The sequence below is a fragment of the Achroia grisella genome, unplaced genomic scaffold, assembly GCF_030625045.1.
Source record: "Achroia grisella isolate CSIRO2021 unplaced genomic scaffold, CSIRO_AGI_Agris_v1 utg149, whole genome shotgun sequence".
Lineage (NCBI taxonomy): Eukaryota > Metazoa > Arthropoda > Insecta > Lepidoptera > Pyralidae > Achroia > Achroia grisella.
The window spans coordinates 2,154,270-2,173,433 of NW_026712644.1; the positions used below are offsets into that span (position 1 = coordinate 2,154,270).

Consider the following 19,164-nt stretch of genomic DNA (forward strand, 5'->3'; position numbering starts at 1 on the left):
TAAATATCTAATATGTTTTGACCTCGAGCCTATGACCGCTGACCACGATATGGGCTCCTGGTGGCGGCGCTCGTCGGGGTCCATGGAAACAAAGGACCTCCGACTTCTCGAGCGCCACTTGGAGCCCTAACCTTCTAATCCTGCCGACAACAAGTGCCACACTGTCAGTAGCGAGACGGGCAGCCTCCCTGTAGTCCCGCCCGCGGGACGTTACCAGCGTGTCGTCCGCATAGCAGACTAAGCTGGTCCCGTCGAGCAAGGTGCCCCGCAGATTCCAGTCATACCCGATGTTCCACAGGACCGGACCCAGAACCGATCCCTGTGGAACACCGCGTTGCATCTCCCTCTCAATCACCGCGTCGTTCCGCCCGATACACATCACTTTCCTGTTTTGGAAGTAGGCCCCGATCACCTCCCGAAGGTAGGGAGGCACTTGGTGGAATTTGAGTGCCTCCCTAACACACTCAAAGGGAAGGGTGTTGAAAGCATTTTTGATGTCGAGAGACACCGCCAACAACACCCCTCCCCGGGAGACTGCTTCATCCGAGAGGGCACGAACCTGTGCGATCGCATCGATCGTGGATCGGCCCTCCCGGAACCCGAATTGATTCGGGGATAGGTCGGGACCCACCCGGACCAGGTGCTTGACGAGGCGGCGTACTATGATCCTCTCGAATAGTTTGCCGACCTCGTCAAGAAGGACTATCGGGCGGAACGCCGAGGGGGATATGGAATCCGCAGGGCGCCCCTCCTTGCGGAGCAGGACTACTCTGCCCGCCTTCCACTTCTTGGGAAATCGCCCCGACTCCATGCACTCATTGAAGAGGCTTAGAAGTCGGTCCCCAAGGGCACCAAGGGCCAAATATAGAGTCCGGCCGGGAACACCATCAGGCCCTGGGGCAGTTTTCTTGCCCCGGAGCTTGTCCACGGCCGCGGAGAACTCTTCCGCCGTGATTGACGGAATAACTTCCCTTTGGGTGCCGCCGTCGTCTTCCTCTATTTGACGGCTGCGCGGCACCATAGGAGGGGGTGTGAACTCCGGCTGCTCTGGGAATAGAGCTGTCAACACCCCCTCCAATTGCTGGGGCTGGAGGCTCTCTGCCACGGGGGGCGTCCAGGGGCGTAATTTGCCCGTTACGCTCCTGTATGGGCGCCCCCATGGATCTTTGTTGAGAGTCTCGCTGCAGCTCGTCCTGATGGCGAGCTGCAGCGTCTTCTTCATCTGCGTATATTGCGCGTGCAGCTCGACTTCTATAGCGGCGTCACGGCCCCGCCTGAGACGGCGGTGCCTAATGTACTGGCGTCTAGCGGCCATGCTTTCGACTCGCAAGGCCGCTATCTCTTCGGACCACCAGTACACTTGACGTCTCGGAGGGGGAGGGCGGGCTCGGGGCATGGCCGCATCGCAGATGCGGGTCATGGCCTCCCCAAGCCAATTAGCTTCCTCCTCTACCTGCCTGGATGGAGATGATGACCAGGCCTGCACTATAGAAGCCTCCACCAGCAAGTCTCTATTGAGACGCTTCAGTGCCCATTTGGGGAACGTCGGAGCGTTTCTCTCTGGGCGCTCCGGGTGCGGAGCTCCGGACGGGGGAGAATGTCGAACCTGATATAACGATGATCCGACAGGGTCTCCACCTCGTCCATCACCTGCCACCTCCGCACCCGGCGTGCGATGGATGGAGTGGCAAGGGAGATGTCCACTATGGATTCCCCCTGCCATCGCACGCATGTGGCGACCGACCCCACGTTTAAAACAGCGAGATCGGACGCCACCGCCCAGTCCTCCAGGACCGCGCCTCGCGCGCTAGTACTGGGGGAACCCCAAGCTGTGGATTTAGCATTGAGGTCCCCCATGACAAGTACTGAACGGGTTGAGTGGACACTTATAAAGGTGGCCAACCCGTTCAGGTACTCTTCGAATTCGGCGACGGTCCTGTTGGGAGAGAAGTATACTCCGACGACGACGATTTCCCCCAACTCACTCCTACGTAACCCCGTCCCCTAAATAGGGGAGTACAGGGAGAGGAGGCTGAACTTCCCCCGACTCGGACGACAGCAGCCAGGCCGTCTGAGTCGCCGAACCAATTGTCAGAGGAAGGAACTCTGTATGGTTCGGCGACTACGACCAGGTCCACGAGCCACTCAGCCGCAATTTGAAGGAGAAGGTCCTGTGCAGCGACTGCGTGGTTCGCGTTCGCCTGGAGGAGACGAAGGGGACGGGGAGCCATTAGGAAGGCGTCTCCTCCTCCAACACGTCGTAACTGTTAGAAGTTACGGTGGCGGCGGTCGCGGGAGGTGCTGGTGCCGGCCCCTTCTTAGTTTTTTGCCTGGTCTGGGAACAACTTTTGCTTCCCAGCCAGTGTTCCGCCGGCCTACCTGCCTCACGGCAGATGGCACAATTTGGTGTGGCTGTACAGCCGACGGATTTGTGGCCCTTACTACACCTAAAGCAGAGGCCACTGCGGTCCCCTTCGTGCGGGCACCTTGTCCTTATGTGGCCGTTCTGCAGGCACTTGTAACACCGCAGCGGCCTCTGCTTGAGGAGCTCGGCAGGGGCCGATATCCAGCCGATTCGGATACGGGCTGCTGTGGTTATTTTCTTTACCACCAGGATGGGAGCCCTTACCCAGCAGGTGCCTAAGCCCGAGGCGTTCACTCGAATTTCACCGGTTTTCACGTCCTCAGGCTTACACTCTCCATCTCTGGTAACTGCCTCTACCACGTCCTCTATCGTAACAGAATCATCCAGGCCCATAATTCGCATTTCTGCCGATTTAATGGGTCTGGAGACCTACGGGGTTGCCCACCAGAACTTCACGGAGCCTCGTCGCGAGCGCATCCGCTTTCTGCCCACTCTCCGAGCCTGGGATCTCCAGGATCCTCGCCCCCGTTGCGGCAGACTTGAACCGCACCTCCGATATTCCCAAGGAGAGCAGATCTATTTTCGATTTCGCCTCCCTGAGGATGTCGGAGTAGTTTGCACCTGCCTCTTTCGCATCCGAAGGGAGAGCGAGGATAATCGCTGCAGAGCGAGGGGCCCGGAGTTTACTGGGAGAGGGAGCTCCCTTCTTCCGAGTCCCACCCGCCTGATTGGACTGGGAGCCTGAAGTACCCGCCTTAGCCTGTGGTTGTCCCGTAATGCGTCCACGCCTTTTCACCACGGTTGCCCATGTGTCTCCTGCGGCGGCGGATTTTTCCGGTGCAGGCGCCGGCTCCGGCTTTTGAGAGGTGGCAGGCTTCGTTTGGGCCGCCTTTTTCCCCTTCTTCATTTTCCTAGTCTTATTGTTCTCCGCTACAACTGCGGAAGAAGAAGGGGCAGTTGGCTCCGGCGAAGCAGAACGAGTCCTGGCATCTATTGCTGGCGGGGATATTTCGACCTCTGCCACTCGATGTTTGCGTGTTACAGGGGCATGTCTGGGGAAAGGTTGCCTCGCTTCCCAAGCGTCGAACCTCAGCTGCATGACTCGCGTGACCTCTTCCGCGATTGTACGTTTGAGGTCTTCTGACCCGCTTGTATTTGTTTGTTGCGGCTGATTTTGCAACGCTTGGGATGCCCGCTCGCTGTCCACTTTCAACTGGGCGACTTCCATCTTGAGGTCCTCCACCTGCTTGCGGAGAACTTCTACCTCCTCCTCAAGGCGGGAGTTTTGGGCTTTGAGGTGTTGGTTTTCTTCGTTGGCCGTTCTTTTGGCCAGCACCGAGGCGGCTTCGCTGATGGACGCGGCTGCCTCTTTGAGGGCATTAACGAAGGTGCCCTTCAGGTTCTTTGACTTCGAGGCCACGCTGAGTACCACCTGAATATTTTTAAGAACTTGCCTATTCAGGCCATCCACTGTCACATCATTAGGGTTGGTGTTGGGTCCCTCTAATGTCACCTTGCTCAGCCTGGCCGCCCTCGTTTCCGCCAGTAGCTCCTTTTCAGCCTCGGTTTGGAGCATTTGTCGCTGGACTTCGACCATTTTTGGCACTAGCCAATCCCACATATTCCCCGGTTGTTGGGGGTCTGCCTCTACCTCTGCGCGCTGGTCTTTGCTGTTTAGGCTGCGCTTTATTCGGCGATCCTGGCTCTGATTGAGCGGACGCCATACTGCTGTCGGAATCAACCGATTCCAACTCCACCACTACCTGTTTTTGTGCTTTGATCTTATCCATTTTGTTCCCACGAGTATGGGGGATAGGTTGCACAGACAGCGTTGCCCCCTGCTACTGTCTGCGGTCTAATACGCCGGGAGGGCGACAGGTACTCCCGGGTTGTGCGCTAACGACAGGTTTAACGCCCCTGCCACCTCTAGGCACTCCCTCGGCACGCAAGACCTTGGAATGGACGGATTTTTTATAGAGGTGATCTCCTCATGCGGTTAAGCCGAGGCCCCCGTTCCTGACTAACTAGGCTGATAGACATGACATCAACACCTAGCATCAGGGTTACGGTTTGCGGTCGGTGGTACATAAGTGTGCCCGGCTGCGCAGTGAAGCACCCACTGGGCCCGACCAGGTCTCGCTCAACCGTGTCCCTCTAACTAGTAGAGGGCACGAGGAGGAGACGACACTTCGTCGCAGACGGCGACAAACACAAAGACGACGTCGTCGAGGGACATAACGTAGTACCCTCGAACGAACTACGACGACGACGATACAACACAAGACTATATACAACATGTAACATTGGACATCACAATATGTACAAGCAGAATGTACGAATATGTACATGGGCATGTGCCAGAAGTGACACACACCCCCTGCTCAACGGGTTATTCGGGGCTCCAGTGTCCTCGGCTGAACCGAGGCTTGGGAGTTCCCGAACGACCGACACCTCCGGATGGACGCCGATGGAGGTTGTCCATACCCTACTTGCCGGACTATCGGCCGACATAGTAGCAGTATCCCGAGGGAACGACTACTATCCCGCCCAGGGCGTACCAGAACCAAACCATTGCTCGGCCACCGTTCCCCGCGGACGTATCCACGAGGATGGGGAAGCCTCCCAATGGCAGGAACATACTAGGAGGTTGCCCGACACACGCCCCGAAAATAATAATCCTAGGATATAATGATCTCAGGAAAATTTACACAGCGTATTCTGGTCCTAAGTTAACTAAAGCTTGTGTTATGTGTACTAGACAACTGATATAAATACTTAGATGCAATTTGTTTTGTAAGTAAATACTAATATACATAAAAAACACCTAGACTGATACAAAGAATCTTAATCATGAATGCAAATGTTCGTACAATGTTAGGACCCCGGAATCATCAACCATAAGGCGGTCTGCTAATCTGGTAGACCATTGAGGTCGTCGAAATGAAACACGATGAAGTGTAAAAGTCGTTTATTTATTTTTCCTATAAAAGTGCTACATATTTTGTGAACAATTGTATGTAATTGTCCACACTGCGGTCACCCATCAATTTGTGAAGCTGAACCTCACCATCGGGAGTCAACAGTGCCTGGAAGAAAATATTAGTACATCGTTATTAAATTGTATAAAAAATGTGATGTTAATAAATTATTACATATATTAAAAAAATATTATATTATATACATTATATAATAATAATCTCAGGACAATTCACACAGCGCCATCTAGTCCCAAGTAAAGCTACCTCAAGCTTGAGTTATGGGTACTAGATAACTGACAGATAGATAGATTTTTTTTTCAAAATACATACATATTATACATAGAAAACACCCAGACAGACACAAACAAACATACTCATGAATACAGAAGTTTGCGCTGTGCAAGGAATCAAACCCGCGACCATCGGAAGTATAGCGGTGTGCTAAACCGCTAGACCACCGAGGCCGTCATATACATATTTTTTACGAGAACAATGCGTTCAAACGTTCAAAAATTTATTTATTCATTTATTCTACTGAAGATTGCTTTGAAGTATCTGATCCTTTTGAATAAAAGTATGATACAAATAATCATACTCATGTTACATCGTGCGTGGAATTGAACCTACGACTATTATGAGTAATTTTTTTTAGACTATGCTTATGCTGTCGGCTGCAGCTGATCTTTACGATAGAGGGCGAGTGCAGATGGCACTCCAAACCAAAGGAAGGACTTAAGGCTCCTTAAGTCCTTCTTTTAAGTAAGGCCAACTCCCGCCTGACGGATACGACTTCGAACTTCGAACCTCGAACCTCGATAACGTGATCTCAGTGGTGCTGTTCCTTTATGTAGATGACGGGTACCACTTGGGTTATTAGCTTTTTTATTGTGGGGTTTGGGCTACTGTCAGGTGCTTAGACCTGTAGCACTGTGACCTACATAGATCTATTGTGCTCACCCTTTTTCAGAGTTCACTACCTAGACCCATCAGGGACAAGAATTGAAGGATATTTTTTGGAGCGATGGGTTTTATCTCCTCAGGATATAGTGCAAACGTTTCAAAGGAGATATTTCATATATGCGTGAATATTTAGTGGTGTTTGTACAGATTTCTGTTGAGCGCAGGCCTAGGTTTGCCATATGTTTATTTGTTTTTCAGTGTCCAATGAGGACGCTAGTCATGATGCATATGTTGTTTTTACTCAGTATTAATAATAATAATAATCTCAGGACAATTCACACAGCGCCATCTAGACCCAAGTTAAGCTAGCTAAAGCTTGTGTTATGGGTACTAGATAAAAATAACTGATAAAAATACATAGCTATTTTTTTTTGTAAATACATACATATTATACATAGAAAACATCCAGATCGATACAAACAATCATACTCATGAAAACAAATGTTTGTGCCGTGCGAGGAATCGAACCCGCGACCATCGGGCGTAAAGCGGTATGCTTAACCGCTAGACCAAGGAGGTCGTAATTAGCTAGATTTCCAGTTACATTCAATGATTTCAATACTCACCAAAGTGTCAGCATTCGCCGCGACACCTATTGCGGCGCTCTCGGTGACACTTGCCGCGTAGATGTCACTATGTGTCAACTCCCATGACATTAGTGTCCCTTCTCTCAGTAATGTGTATATAGAACACGGGTTGACTGTCGACCAATATATTGATTTCACTGCTATCTGTAATATAACGAGTCAAAGCATGATGTTAAAAACTTATAACCTTTTTCTAGAATTATGCATTTTCGAACTACGCTTTTTTTTTATACCATGTAGGTGGTAAACAAGCATACGGCCCGTCTCGTCTCGTCACGGTAAACGGTTACCGTAGCCTATAGACGGCTGAAGCACCAGGGGTGTCACATGCGCGTTACCGACCCTTAAGAAACCTTAATATACCCTTCTTGAAAAACCCCATGCTGTACTCTCGAGAAAACCTCGGCAGATAGTGCATTCCACAATCTAAGTGTACCCGGGAGGAAGCTCCTCTGAAGCTAGCCTTTAAAAGTTAAAAATAATAGGTATGACTATTCAAAAGTGCATGAATTTCTTTATTTTTAAGCCAGTTTATCTACATCGTGTACTTATGTAGGTGTCTATGTCTAACATTAAATGAAAATCTTGTGCATGAACAACTATTGCCATGCACGTGTGTTGTAATCGTTTAGTGAGTGATTGTTTGTCATCTAAGCAATTGTTTAGTTTAGTACAAGTATGTAATATTATGTTATATGTGGTACAAGTAAATTTCTTTTTAAAACAAAGCCAGTTTATTTACAATGTATATTTATATAGTTGTCTATGTCTAACGTTAAATGATAATCCATTGCTTGAACAAATATTACTATGCACGTTTGTCATTCAAGTAATAGTTTAGTGAGTAATAATGGCTTTGCTCAATAAATATGATTTAACAGATGTACCAAACCAAGAATAGACTATCCTTTAGGTCAAAATTTAATCTGAAAAGGTTGAAATAGTAGGTGAAAGTTTGTGCAGGTAAAATTGATGGTAACAGAGAAAAGATAAGAGAGGTAAGAGAGAAAAAATATCTTACGCCTGGCATTATTTGTATATCTTTGGTGCTTGGCTGCGAGGTCACTGTGACGCCCATGTACCGACCCTTAGGGTCGCTCTGGTATCTTTCCGTCTCTTTTCGTTCTGGATAATTCCTGTAGCCAACAAAAAGGGATAGATACAAAAAGCTGAGCAATAAATAAATAAATATATATATATATAAACGAACGAATATGCAAGATAATTGGTGCAACTGCTTCCGCTAACAATTCAAGCTGGCGGGGCACTAGTGGAGGACGATAAGTTGAGCATGAGGTTAGGTCAATTTCACACCGTTATTAAATAAACAGAAATTAACCACGATAGTTTCCAGGGGGAACTGTGTGGAGGTCAACTTGACATGGTACATTGCTAGCAATAGGATCATCAGTCCACATCACTAACAATCCGCTTTTCCCCCTATAGATGGCGGTTATCACTTACCATCAGATGGCAAGTTACCATGTTTGCCATTCCAATCATCTTTGTAGTAGTAACAAGTGGGACAGAGATAGGAAGTATGGGGTTAGACAGAGAAGATTGAAAGTCATCTTCAGGTGATTTATTGGTCAGCTGAAATACCTACCTGGAGTCCAGTGTAAGTAGAACCCTCGCGTCTACCACTGAACATAAGTTGACGGTACCAACATCGGTGCCCGCCAAGAAATATGACAGTCCATGCTGTGACACTTCCAAACAGGTTACTGTTGTTGCATCATCTGAAAATTTCCTTGAGTTAAATTACATAATATAAAACAAAGTCGCTGTCGCTATCTGTCCCTATGTATCTTTAAAACTACGCAACGGATTTTGAAGCGTTTTTTTTTAATAGATATAGAGATTCAAGAGGAAGGTTTATATATATAATACATTACACACGTGAGAAGCCGGGGCGAGTAGCTAGTCTAATATATAAAATTCTCGTGACATAGGTTTCGTGTTTATACTCCTCCGAAACAGCTTGACCGATTTTGATGAAATATGTATATTCAATAGATCTGAAAATATGTTTATAACTATTTTTATATCCCTAACTGTTAAGACACACTCCAAAAAAATTTTATTTTATAGCGATAGTAATAACAGAAATATTTTTTTTTAGCTTTGAATTAAATTTTATACTTACTGGCAACACACATTCTATTCACTTTAACAGCAGCTCCAGTCTTCGTACAACACAGCACCTCCCCACAATTTTTTGCAATCAACACATAATCTGCATTGTCATATTTCATTATTTTCAAATCGCTACAAACTATACCATTCTCCCAATTATTTTCTACTGGCAACACTTTCTTCTTTATACTGACAGCACTGACGGGTCTGTCAAAACTGACAGACGATTTCGGGCGGGAAATCTTCTTGTCTTTGGTCCTTTCTTTTTTTCTTAATAGCACTCGTTTTTTGGCTGCGTTCAGATTGAAATTTACATTACTTGTTGATGGTTCGACGCCATTTATGTGTTCAATGAGAGATATGGCTTGAGTTTTTTCTAACTTCATCTTCGACCAGAATGCTTTGCCCATGTCTGTATTAGTTTTTAGCTTCTCTTGTATTATGGACCAGATCGTTAATATTCCTATTCGTTGTAATACATACACCTGTGGAGAAGCAGACTGTTAGTACTGTCAAATAACCCCATTGCTATGCTATAATGTACAATATCAGATTGACCTCCATGCTGGAAAATCGGTAACTGACCTGACTTCATGTTCATTTTATCACCCGCAGGCGGGCCATTCCATCAAAAAAACCATTGTCCATCCATCATCCATGAAAAAAAACCATTGTCCATGTGACCTTGACATTCAATAATCTAATCTAATTCTATCTTTAAATCTAATCAAAAAAGAAAAAAGTTTCATCGTTCTAGCTTCAAAAATGACGATTTTTCATACAAACTATTATCCCCAATTATATTTTAACCCCTTAAGAGTAACATTTTTACAAACTTTGAATGTCACATTCATCAAACTTTCATCTCCCCTGTCAACCCCTTACCACCCCTTTTTACGCATTAAAAAGTAGCCTATGTAAAGGACATAGATTCAGCGTTTGAACTATCTTTGTACCAAATTTTATTAATCGATTCAGTAATTTTGGGGTGAAAGCGAACCAAACAGACAGACGGACAGAATGCAAGACAAACAGACTTACTTTCGCATTTATAATATTAATAAGGATATTCTAGTTCTTCACAACAAACCTGCCCCATGAGTTTCCTTCCTGCATCGTGACTGGTCTGCTTGCATTCCATTTCTAGACCGACCACATGGTCTACTGCAGTATTATCCAGTACATTACTAGCACTGCTCGTGTAGGCGCAAGTTTGCATGGCATATGGTATAGTCTTCTGGAATTACAATAATAATATATCTGATCATGTTCATGAAAGAGGACTAGGGGAGCGTGGTCACAGTGGATAGATCGTTGTAGCTTTGCATGCGGTGCACACAAACACTTGGGTTTCAGCGACGTCATCGTTCTTACATTTCTTCCGCGTCCTAACTAGTCGCTATCTGAATTTCAGAGATATAGTTTGCGTTGCAGCACAATAGTCGTGTTGCCTTTCTGTGTGCAAAGATTTTGCAAGATTTAATTATTTGTTATGGTCTATGGTTAATGTTGTTTGATTGAATGATGTCCAAGAACTTACAATGTTATTGTAATCATCTTTTATTGGGGTCCAAATATCGTTTATCCATAGTGGCTCTGCTCTGTATCCATTGTGACCCCTAAATGGGTCACAGTGGATACCCATTTATGGGGCAGTGTAAGGCTATTTTGCAATGTTGTTTTAAACTTAAATGTATCTTCTAGATTTTCATTAAACATCTGATCAATCTGAGGTAGAAAATGTGAAGTTCTAGCAGTTGTAAAAAAAAGTAACCACTGTACCCCACGCTCCCCTACTGGCCGAAAAGGTTCTTTCATCCCCTATTTTATCCCCTTGGGGGTAGAATTAATCAAAATCCTTTCTTAGCGAATGCCTACGTCATAACATCTACCTGCATGCCAAATTTCAGCCTGATCCGTCCAGTGGTTTGGGCTGTGCGTTGATAGATCACTATGTCAGTCACTTTTGAGTTATATATATTTAGATATAAGAAGAATAATATAATAGTAATATCTCAGGACAATTCTAAGTCATTTAGTGCCAAGCTAAGAAGTTGTTATGGGTACTAAACAACGGATACAAGTACATAAATACATATGTTTTTTAAATATTAGTATTTATCAATACATGTATGTATTACAGTATTATTACACTAATACAAAAAAAAAAGAGTATTACTATCAGTCTTAGTATTTGTCTAGTACCCATAACACAAGCTCTGCTTAGCTTGGGACTAGATTATGTTGTGTGAATTGTCTAGGATTATTATTAATATTGCCATATTTCACGCATCAACAAAAACATTTATCAGTTAAAATAGGTAAGAAAGTTGTATCCACGCAGACTCGTTTATCTTCCTCTACTAAAATAACTATAATAAATAGATTTTCAATACAAACCTCATTATAGATTACGTGACTATTTTTCAAATTCCATTCTCTGTCTTCCTCTATTTGTGTTGTTGAGGACCCAACATTAACTTCTACTAAATTGGTAGTTTTCTCGTCGCTGACAACATTGTTATGCCATGTCGGCTTCTCCGATAGGTCCCAAAGATGAAGTGAGCTGTTTATTAAAGAATTATCGTAATCTTATTATCATTACATAGTATAAAATAAAATCGCTGTCGCTGTCTGTCCGTCCCTATGTATGCTTAAATCTTTAAAACTACGCAACGAATTTTGAAGAGATTTTTTTTAACAGATAGAGTGATTCTAGAGGAAGGTTTATATATATAACACATGTACATCCGGGCGATGCCGGGGCAAATAGCTAATAATATTATAAATGCGAAATTTTGTGAGTATAGATCGATGTTTGTTATTCTTTCACGCAGAAACTACTGAATGGGTTTTATTGAAACTTTACAGTAATATAGCTTACTAGCTGTGCCAGGCTGGTTTCACTCGCGTGAAATGTATAGCCTATATATTATTCTGATGTATAAGCTATATATAAGCTAGTACCCCATAAATTAACGTCCATATCTACCTTTTTAAACCAAAGATTAGCTTACAAAGCGAGGTGCTATTAGAAAAATAGATGACATAGAATACTCAGTTCAAAATCTCTTTCTGATCAATAATTTCATAAATATGTCTACTTTTAACAACTTACCCGTCCTCCAATGCAGCGACAAAAATACCATCAGTGTTGCCTCTAAATCTACCAACAACAATATTATCTATTACTGTTAAAATTTTCACAGGTTCCCGTCTGGCAATACTTAAATTCCATAAGCAAACAGTACATCTATCAGCTGTTGCGTTTGATGCTTTATGCACAGTCATAATAAGGTTGTTTTTGTTTTCAGAATATATGATGCCAATAATTTTGGTGTCCCTTACGAAAGAAAGGTTTTCATCTGTGATATCTTTATTCGACAATGTTATAAAACCTTTGCTAAAAACATATTTAGAACTTTTTACTATATCAGGCAATTCTTTACTACCAGTGTTAACAGTCAAAACATAACTGACTTTACTTTCGACTTTTTTCAGGAACCTTTTTAGTCTGTGCACATTAAATTCGTTATTTTTCAATTTAGAATCGTAACTGTCATATTGCAACATATTTCCGTTACCGACGCCATCTTTCTGCTCTAAGTAAATTCTCATTGGATTCAATTTGTAACTTACATCCGAGTTAATCTCATCGTTGACATTTTTAATTGAAGTATCTTTTATTAAAATTGTAAACTTTGTTAAGTAATCTTCAAAATTTTGACTATATTTTCTATTTCTAATATCTTGCATTAAATGAATATCATGATTGGAAAAATCTACTGGGTATTGGGTCCATTTTACATCGCATTCGATCTCTTCAGTTTGCACCTCCTCAGTGATACCATCGTCAAAAGTCTGCGCAGCAGTTTGCATGTAATTTGATCTGCCAAATGTTGCCATATACACGTCGTATGGAATAGGTTTCATTTCAAAGAGTGAGTATGACATTTCATGCAATGTTACCATGCTGAGTATATCTTGAGCGCGCTGCTTTAACCTTTCGAATATTAGCCGTTTTCGTTTATTTTGTTTGGCCTTCGTGAAGTCTATAAAAAGAGGCCTGAAAAAGTAAAATTATAACAATAAAGAATAAAATATTTAAGGAAATTATGTCTACTTTTAGACGTACCAAAATCTACGTAATATTTTCTGAGATATCTAAGGAATAGTGAACCTGTTTTAAATTTCTCGTTAATAGCTTAAATTCCGTTTTATAACTTAAATATATAAAATTTATAAATGTGATTCATTAATAAGACCCTCTGCTACAACCAAATCATTTCAAAGTGCAACACGCAAGTTTCTTGCTCGTTGTTCTTGTAATGAGACAGCTTTCCGAATGAGCGATAGAAAAAATAAATAATTCACTATTCAAGAGTGCTTTAATGTAAGTTTGAGTAAATAATTTTCTATTCTATTCTATTCCATTCCTTGTCATATAATGTCACACTTTGGCATTCATGTACCTATCAAGTACATCAACGTGAAGCGTCCTCATGCTGGAAACAGCACTGGAACTGCTCATATCCTGGAATCCCTCATCCGTGAGAGAAACCTTCACATCAACTTCCGTGTCTTCTACTATGAAATCCATGACGCCATGTTTCGCGCGATTAGCCGAGCGTTGTGACTCGCGCAAATCAAAATTACCTGTGAGTTTTGAAATTAAATATTTAACCTCATATTTATAAATTTTTAATTCTTTAACATCCCACAAATTATTTATTGTAAGCAAATGACATATTGTAGATTTAAGTAAGGAAATTTTAGATCTTTGATATCATAAATTTCCAGTGTCTGATGATCGCAACAAAATTGCAATATAGTTGTTAGTAGAGGATTACTGATACTCAGGTTTATATATATAAAGGTAGTATAACGTATTAAAAGTTAATTACAGATATAAAATTTCTAGTACCCTTAGCATAAGCTATGCTTTGAACTAGGTGTAAAATAAACCGGAATAAATGTTACTCACCAGAGTCCAGCATTCTTTCCTCGTCTTTAATTTCTTTTAAACCATCATCAGATTCTATATGGCCATTACTTCCACTTATATCTTTTTCACCTTTACTTCTACGTTCAAATGAATCTTTTTCGATATATCTCTTATCATTGTCATCAGCGTCTTGATTTTGTACATTATTTTCTGGATCGCTTTGATTGTCCAATTGATCGTTCGAACTTGAATTAGATTCACTATGATAGGATTCAAAGTCAGACTCATAACTTTCGAAGTCGTCTTCATAACTTACGTCATCGTCGCTCGATTTGTTGTTTTGTACCTGTTGGATTATTTTTAATATATTTTTTAAACTAAAATAATAATTTTTATATTCCTAAATTCACACAGCGTCATCTAGTCGCATAGTAATAATCAAAGCTTGTATTATGGATACTAGACAACTGATATACAAATAATTAGCTAACATATATAGAAAACATCCAGACCGATAATAACAATCATAATAGTAATCATGAATATAAATGTTCGTACCGTGAGAGGAATCGAACCTGTCACAATCGGAAGTAAAGTGATTTGTTATACCGCTAGACCATCGAGTCCGACAAATAGGCGGGATAATAGTACCGAAGCCGATGCCTTTCTATAAAATATGGTCATTATTTTACCTTAGATTGTCTTTTTTCATCTTCAAAATCAACAAAAAACGCCTTCGGTTGTGCTCCCAGTCGTCTCGTCAAATTAATCATCTCAGCATTATTATCAACTACGTCTGGAGTCAACACTTTGACTTCGTCATCTTTAAGAGTCCTCGTCTTTGTCCGTTGTCGATCACCATCAGATCGATCCAAATTCAATTTTGCCGTTTCTGAATTCAAATCTAACTTTTTCTTTGTCCCCGGCGAATTCACAGTTACATTCGCGTATGGTAACTCTTTCGCCAACCGCGGTTTTTGTTTTATTTTGCTTTCCGATTTCGTTTCTATTTTCTTCGATATCCTTTTTTCCGAACTTCTACTGCTCTGAGTTACAGATGAAGGCGACGATTTCAAAATATCCTTCGCAGATACATTTGTTTTGTTTGTTGTACCAATTGATTTACTTGGTGCTTTGGATTGTAATGTCTTTTGACCATAAATATCTGCGGAAGTAGATTTCTGTACGTAATTCCGTGGCGTAGATAGAGTATATCTTGGTGTTGCTGGAGTATTTTGTGACTTGGATGGAGTATTTCGTGTAGTAGATACATTAGTCTTAAGGGCTGTAGATTTTTCTTTCTCATCTCTTTTGGATGATGCTGTACTGTCGTCTTTAGTTGTTTTTACTTTGCTTTTGACTTTGTTATCACTGGTTTTTCTTATTGTAGTCTTCATATTACTTTAAGGACAAGATGAGTCTATAACAAATGTGTAAAATTATTAATACAAAATTAAAACTAATTTCAGGAAAACGAAAATATGTTTGTTACCTTGTCACTACAAGACTGAACATATCTTAATGAAATTTGAAGAGAGAATAGATTATATTATGAGATCGACGATAGGTTACTTTTTATCTCGGAAAAAGTATATGTAAGTGAAGTCGCTATTACTAGTCTTATATGACATATGTAAAATATGGTTGAGCGCAATGACGACTGGCTCACCCATTATACTTGTGAACGGGTGCTGCTTGTAGGGACTGGTCGGCTCTGATGACTCTGATGATTTATTTTTATTTATGTTAACTTTGTTAATAGGCAGTTTAAAATTAAATAAATCTCAAAAAAAAAGCTGAAAAGCTATCTAAAAGAGCTGTGTTCCGAATGAGTGGTAGATTAAAAAATGTTACTATTTAAATGTGCTTATATTAATTTTATTTGAATAAAGATTTTTTATATTATTATTATTATTATTACTATTCTATAGCTATTCTATATCTATTAGCATTTGCTGGTTTTTATATATTTTAATTGTAGGTATATTATATTTATATATCTATTATAGTTTTTGTCACAGTTTTTCGCCACTACTGCCCTACAACGCTTTCGATTTGTACGTAAAAGGTTAGATGATAGAGAATTACATATGGCATTAAGCTCGCCTTTTGTACACGTGTTTTTGTATAATAAAGAATCAAAATATATATCTTATAAACGTGGAAGTTTGTGAGTATAGATGGATGTTTGTTTTTGTCACGAAAAAACTGAACGGATTTCGTTGAAACTTTACGGTAATATAACATATACATCGTATAACATATCTTTATATATAAAATTACGTGTCGCGTTGTTTGTCCGTGATGGACTCCTAAACTACTAAAGCGATTGCAAATTTGATTTGCACATTGTGTGTAATTTGATCCAACATGAAAGGTAGGAGAGCTTACATCTCAATTTATAGTCGCAATATTATTTTATTCAAGAGCTTTAAGCACAGCAACGCGTGGCCGGTCTGTTAGTAGGCTATAATTTTCACGCAGGTGAAACCGCGAGCACAGCTAGTCTAAATATATATAACTCAAAGGTGACTGACATAGTGATCTATCAACGCACAGCCCAAACCACTGGACGGATCGGGCTGAAATTTGGAATGCAGGTAGATGTTATGACGTAGGCATCAGCTAAGAAAGGATTTTGATTAATTCTACCCCCAAGGGGATAAAATAGGGGATGGTTTGTATGAAACTTTGTCAATTTTAAACCGATCGGGCTGAGACTTTGCATGCATAAAGCTACTATGACGTAGGCATGCCCTAAGAAAGGATTTTGATAAATTCCACCCCTAAGGATATAAATTAACGCGAGCGAAGCCGCGGGCAAAAGCTATAATAGTATATATATATATATAAATGGTAAACAATGTCATTAATCATTTCTGAATCAATACGTCTTTATTCTAACAACGCAAGTGTCCTAATCGATTAGGACACGTCACCGAAATCGTTAAAGTAATTGTTTTGACACTAGGCTATTTAATATGTAGATAATAATAATAATAATAAGATGACCCACAATGACAAGTTTAACACCCCATCAAAGGGAGATTTATAAAATATATATAAAATATAGATTTTATAAATCTATATTTTATATTTATTTCATATATATGTATGTACATAATCATAATCTCAGGACATCAACAAAATCCGTTCAGTAGTTTTTGCATTAAAGAGTAACAAACATCCATCCATACTCATAAAATTTCGCGTTTATAATATTAGTCACATTTTCTATACAAAACTATCTATCTATACATATAAATAAAATTGGAGTGTCTGTTTGTAATATTGAAATACCGATTTATACTACATGCATATATATATATTCATATGAATATAAATACGGTACATACACCAATTTTGACGGCACTTTTTTTGGCAGGTAGCTGATGTAATAAGGACTTGAAGTAACTTGGGCTACATTTACTTTATAAAAAATCTTTTATTTTAGAAAAATGAAGTTAAAGTCGCGGGAATAGCTAATTGACAATAAATTACTGATCTATCCTAAAACCTGTTGGGATATATAATTTATAACTCTGGAAAAGTGCAAATATAGTAGATAATATCTATATTAACATCATCCAAAGGGCCGAAAATATTATACTGAGGACAGTATCGGGTGTCTCTTGGCTCGTCAACAACGTCGATTCATAAAGAATTTGGCATACTTACATTTATTAAGTCTATGGTGAATAGATTTCTTCTAGATAACCGCTCTACATCCTAGGTTTCGCCATCATTTCCCACCAGATGAGTTAAGATCACGAGCAAACCAATTAATAATAAATAAAAAAAATTTTAGGTACAAAGGTTATAGAGATATATAGTTACTCTTTAACAAAAGAAATAACATTTAAACTGAAAATTAAGTATGATCGAATTTTGATCTACAATATCAAAGAATTATTATGAATATGAGCTCATTATTTATTATAATAATTGTTAATATAGGCCCATAAAAGTCGTAGATTTCCTTAACAATTACGTGTAGAATTAAGTAAGTAAAAATGATCAATTATTCAATTATAATTATAATTACTTACCTTGACATACTTTTAAATATAGGTCAAGATGATACAAATAACAAAATCAAGTTACAATCAAACAAAATCCTTTTAAACTATTTACAAAATCATTTACAAATTATCACTTAATTTAAACATTAAAATTCACGATTTTCTTTAGATTGTTATAAATTTTTTGTGCGTTTATGTTGGAGCATTCCGTTGCTATGGTTACGCATTTACAAACTTTGCAAGAAGTTTCAGAGTCATATTTTTTTCATTGTCACACCGTGTGTCGCCATCTAGCGGATTTATCAAAAACACGTTCGCGTATTTTTTTATTGTGGTTTTTTCGGTTATTGTCAGCTTTAGACCTGTAGCACTCAACGGCGGATCCAGGGGGAGTCATGGGGGTCATGACCCCCCCCCCCCCTACCCCTCTCCCCCGAGCTGGTTCCAGGTCTTAGGTGTTTAATTGAACATAATGATTTTATTTATATAATTTGACACCATTTTATTACTAGCTTCAATATTTAATTAATTTAATATAATGTAATAACTTTCTACATTAATAAAATACCTACTTTTTACTTGTATCTATTGTTATCAAAATTAAATAATAAGTTCTTGACCACGACTATGTGACCCCTCGTGGCGCTAAAACTGGATCCGCCCTTAGTAGCACTGCGATCTACATAAATCTATTGTGCTCGCAGATTTTTAAAGTCATGGACAAGAATTGAAGGATTTTCTTAGTAGTGATGGTTTTTATCTCCTAGGATAGTGTATACATTCCAAAGGCCGTATTTCGCTTATACATGAGCGAACTACAACCACATAGGATGTGTAGTGCGTTTCTTGCTTGTAAGTTTGTATAACATATTTAAATTATTACAATTGAAAGCGGATTAAGGATAATAAAATGGCTATTTTGGTTGTAGCTGTTAAAGATTCTGTTAATATCTGTATTAATACACATAACATATATTAATATCATAAATAGAATATTAATTTATAAAAAGACAATTATAAATCTTTCTATTTGCTATCTGATTGTAAAAAAAAACTAAAATAAAAGAACTTATTTAAAAAAAATCACAAAATAAAGAACGACTAATGACTGTATTGCAAATCTTTTTATTGTATTTAACAGACTTGAATACTCGTCGGTATATAAATTCAT

At 40.3% G+C, this 19,164-nt stretch overlaps 1 protein-coding gene across 1 annotated transcript; it reads right to left on the minus strand.

The window, feature by feature from the left end:
* Positions 1–5,346: 5,346 nt before the first annotated feature.
* LOC131840640 (uncharacterized) lies at positions 5,347–18,071 on the minus strand. Its single transcript, XM_059188812.1, has 12 exons — positions 18,021–18,071; positions 14,664–15,391; positions 14,011–14,317; positions 13,499–13,682; positions 12,145–13,092; positions 11,427–11,592; positions 10,117–10,263; positions 9,037–9,511; positions 8,497–8,629; positions 7,912–8,026; positions 6,870–7,034; positions 5,347–5,451 (listed from the first exon to the last, which is right to left on the minus strand). Exons 2-12 carry the CDS (start codon positions 15,366–15,368, stop codon positions 5,347–5,349), a joined length of 3,450 nt encoding a protein of 1,149 aa, XP_059044795.1. The 5' UTR covers positions 15,369–15,391; positions 18,021–18,071.
* Positions 18,072–19,164: the final 1,093 nt, after the last annotated feature.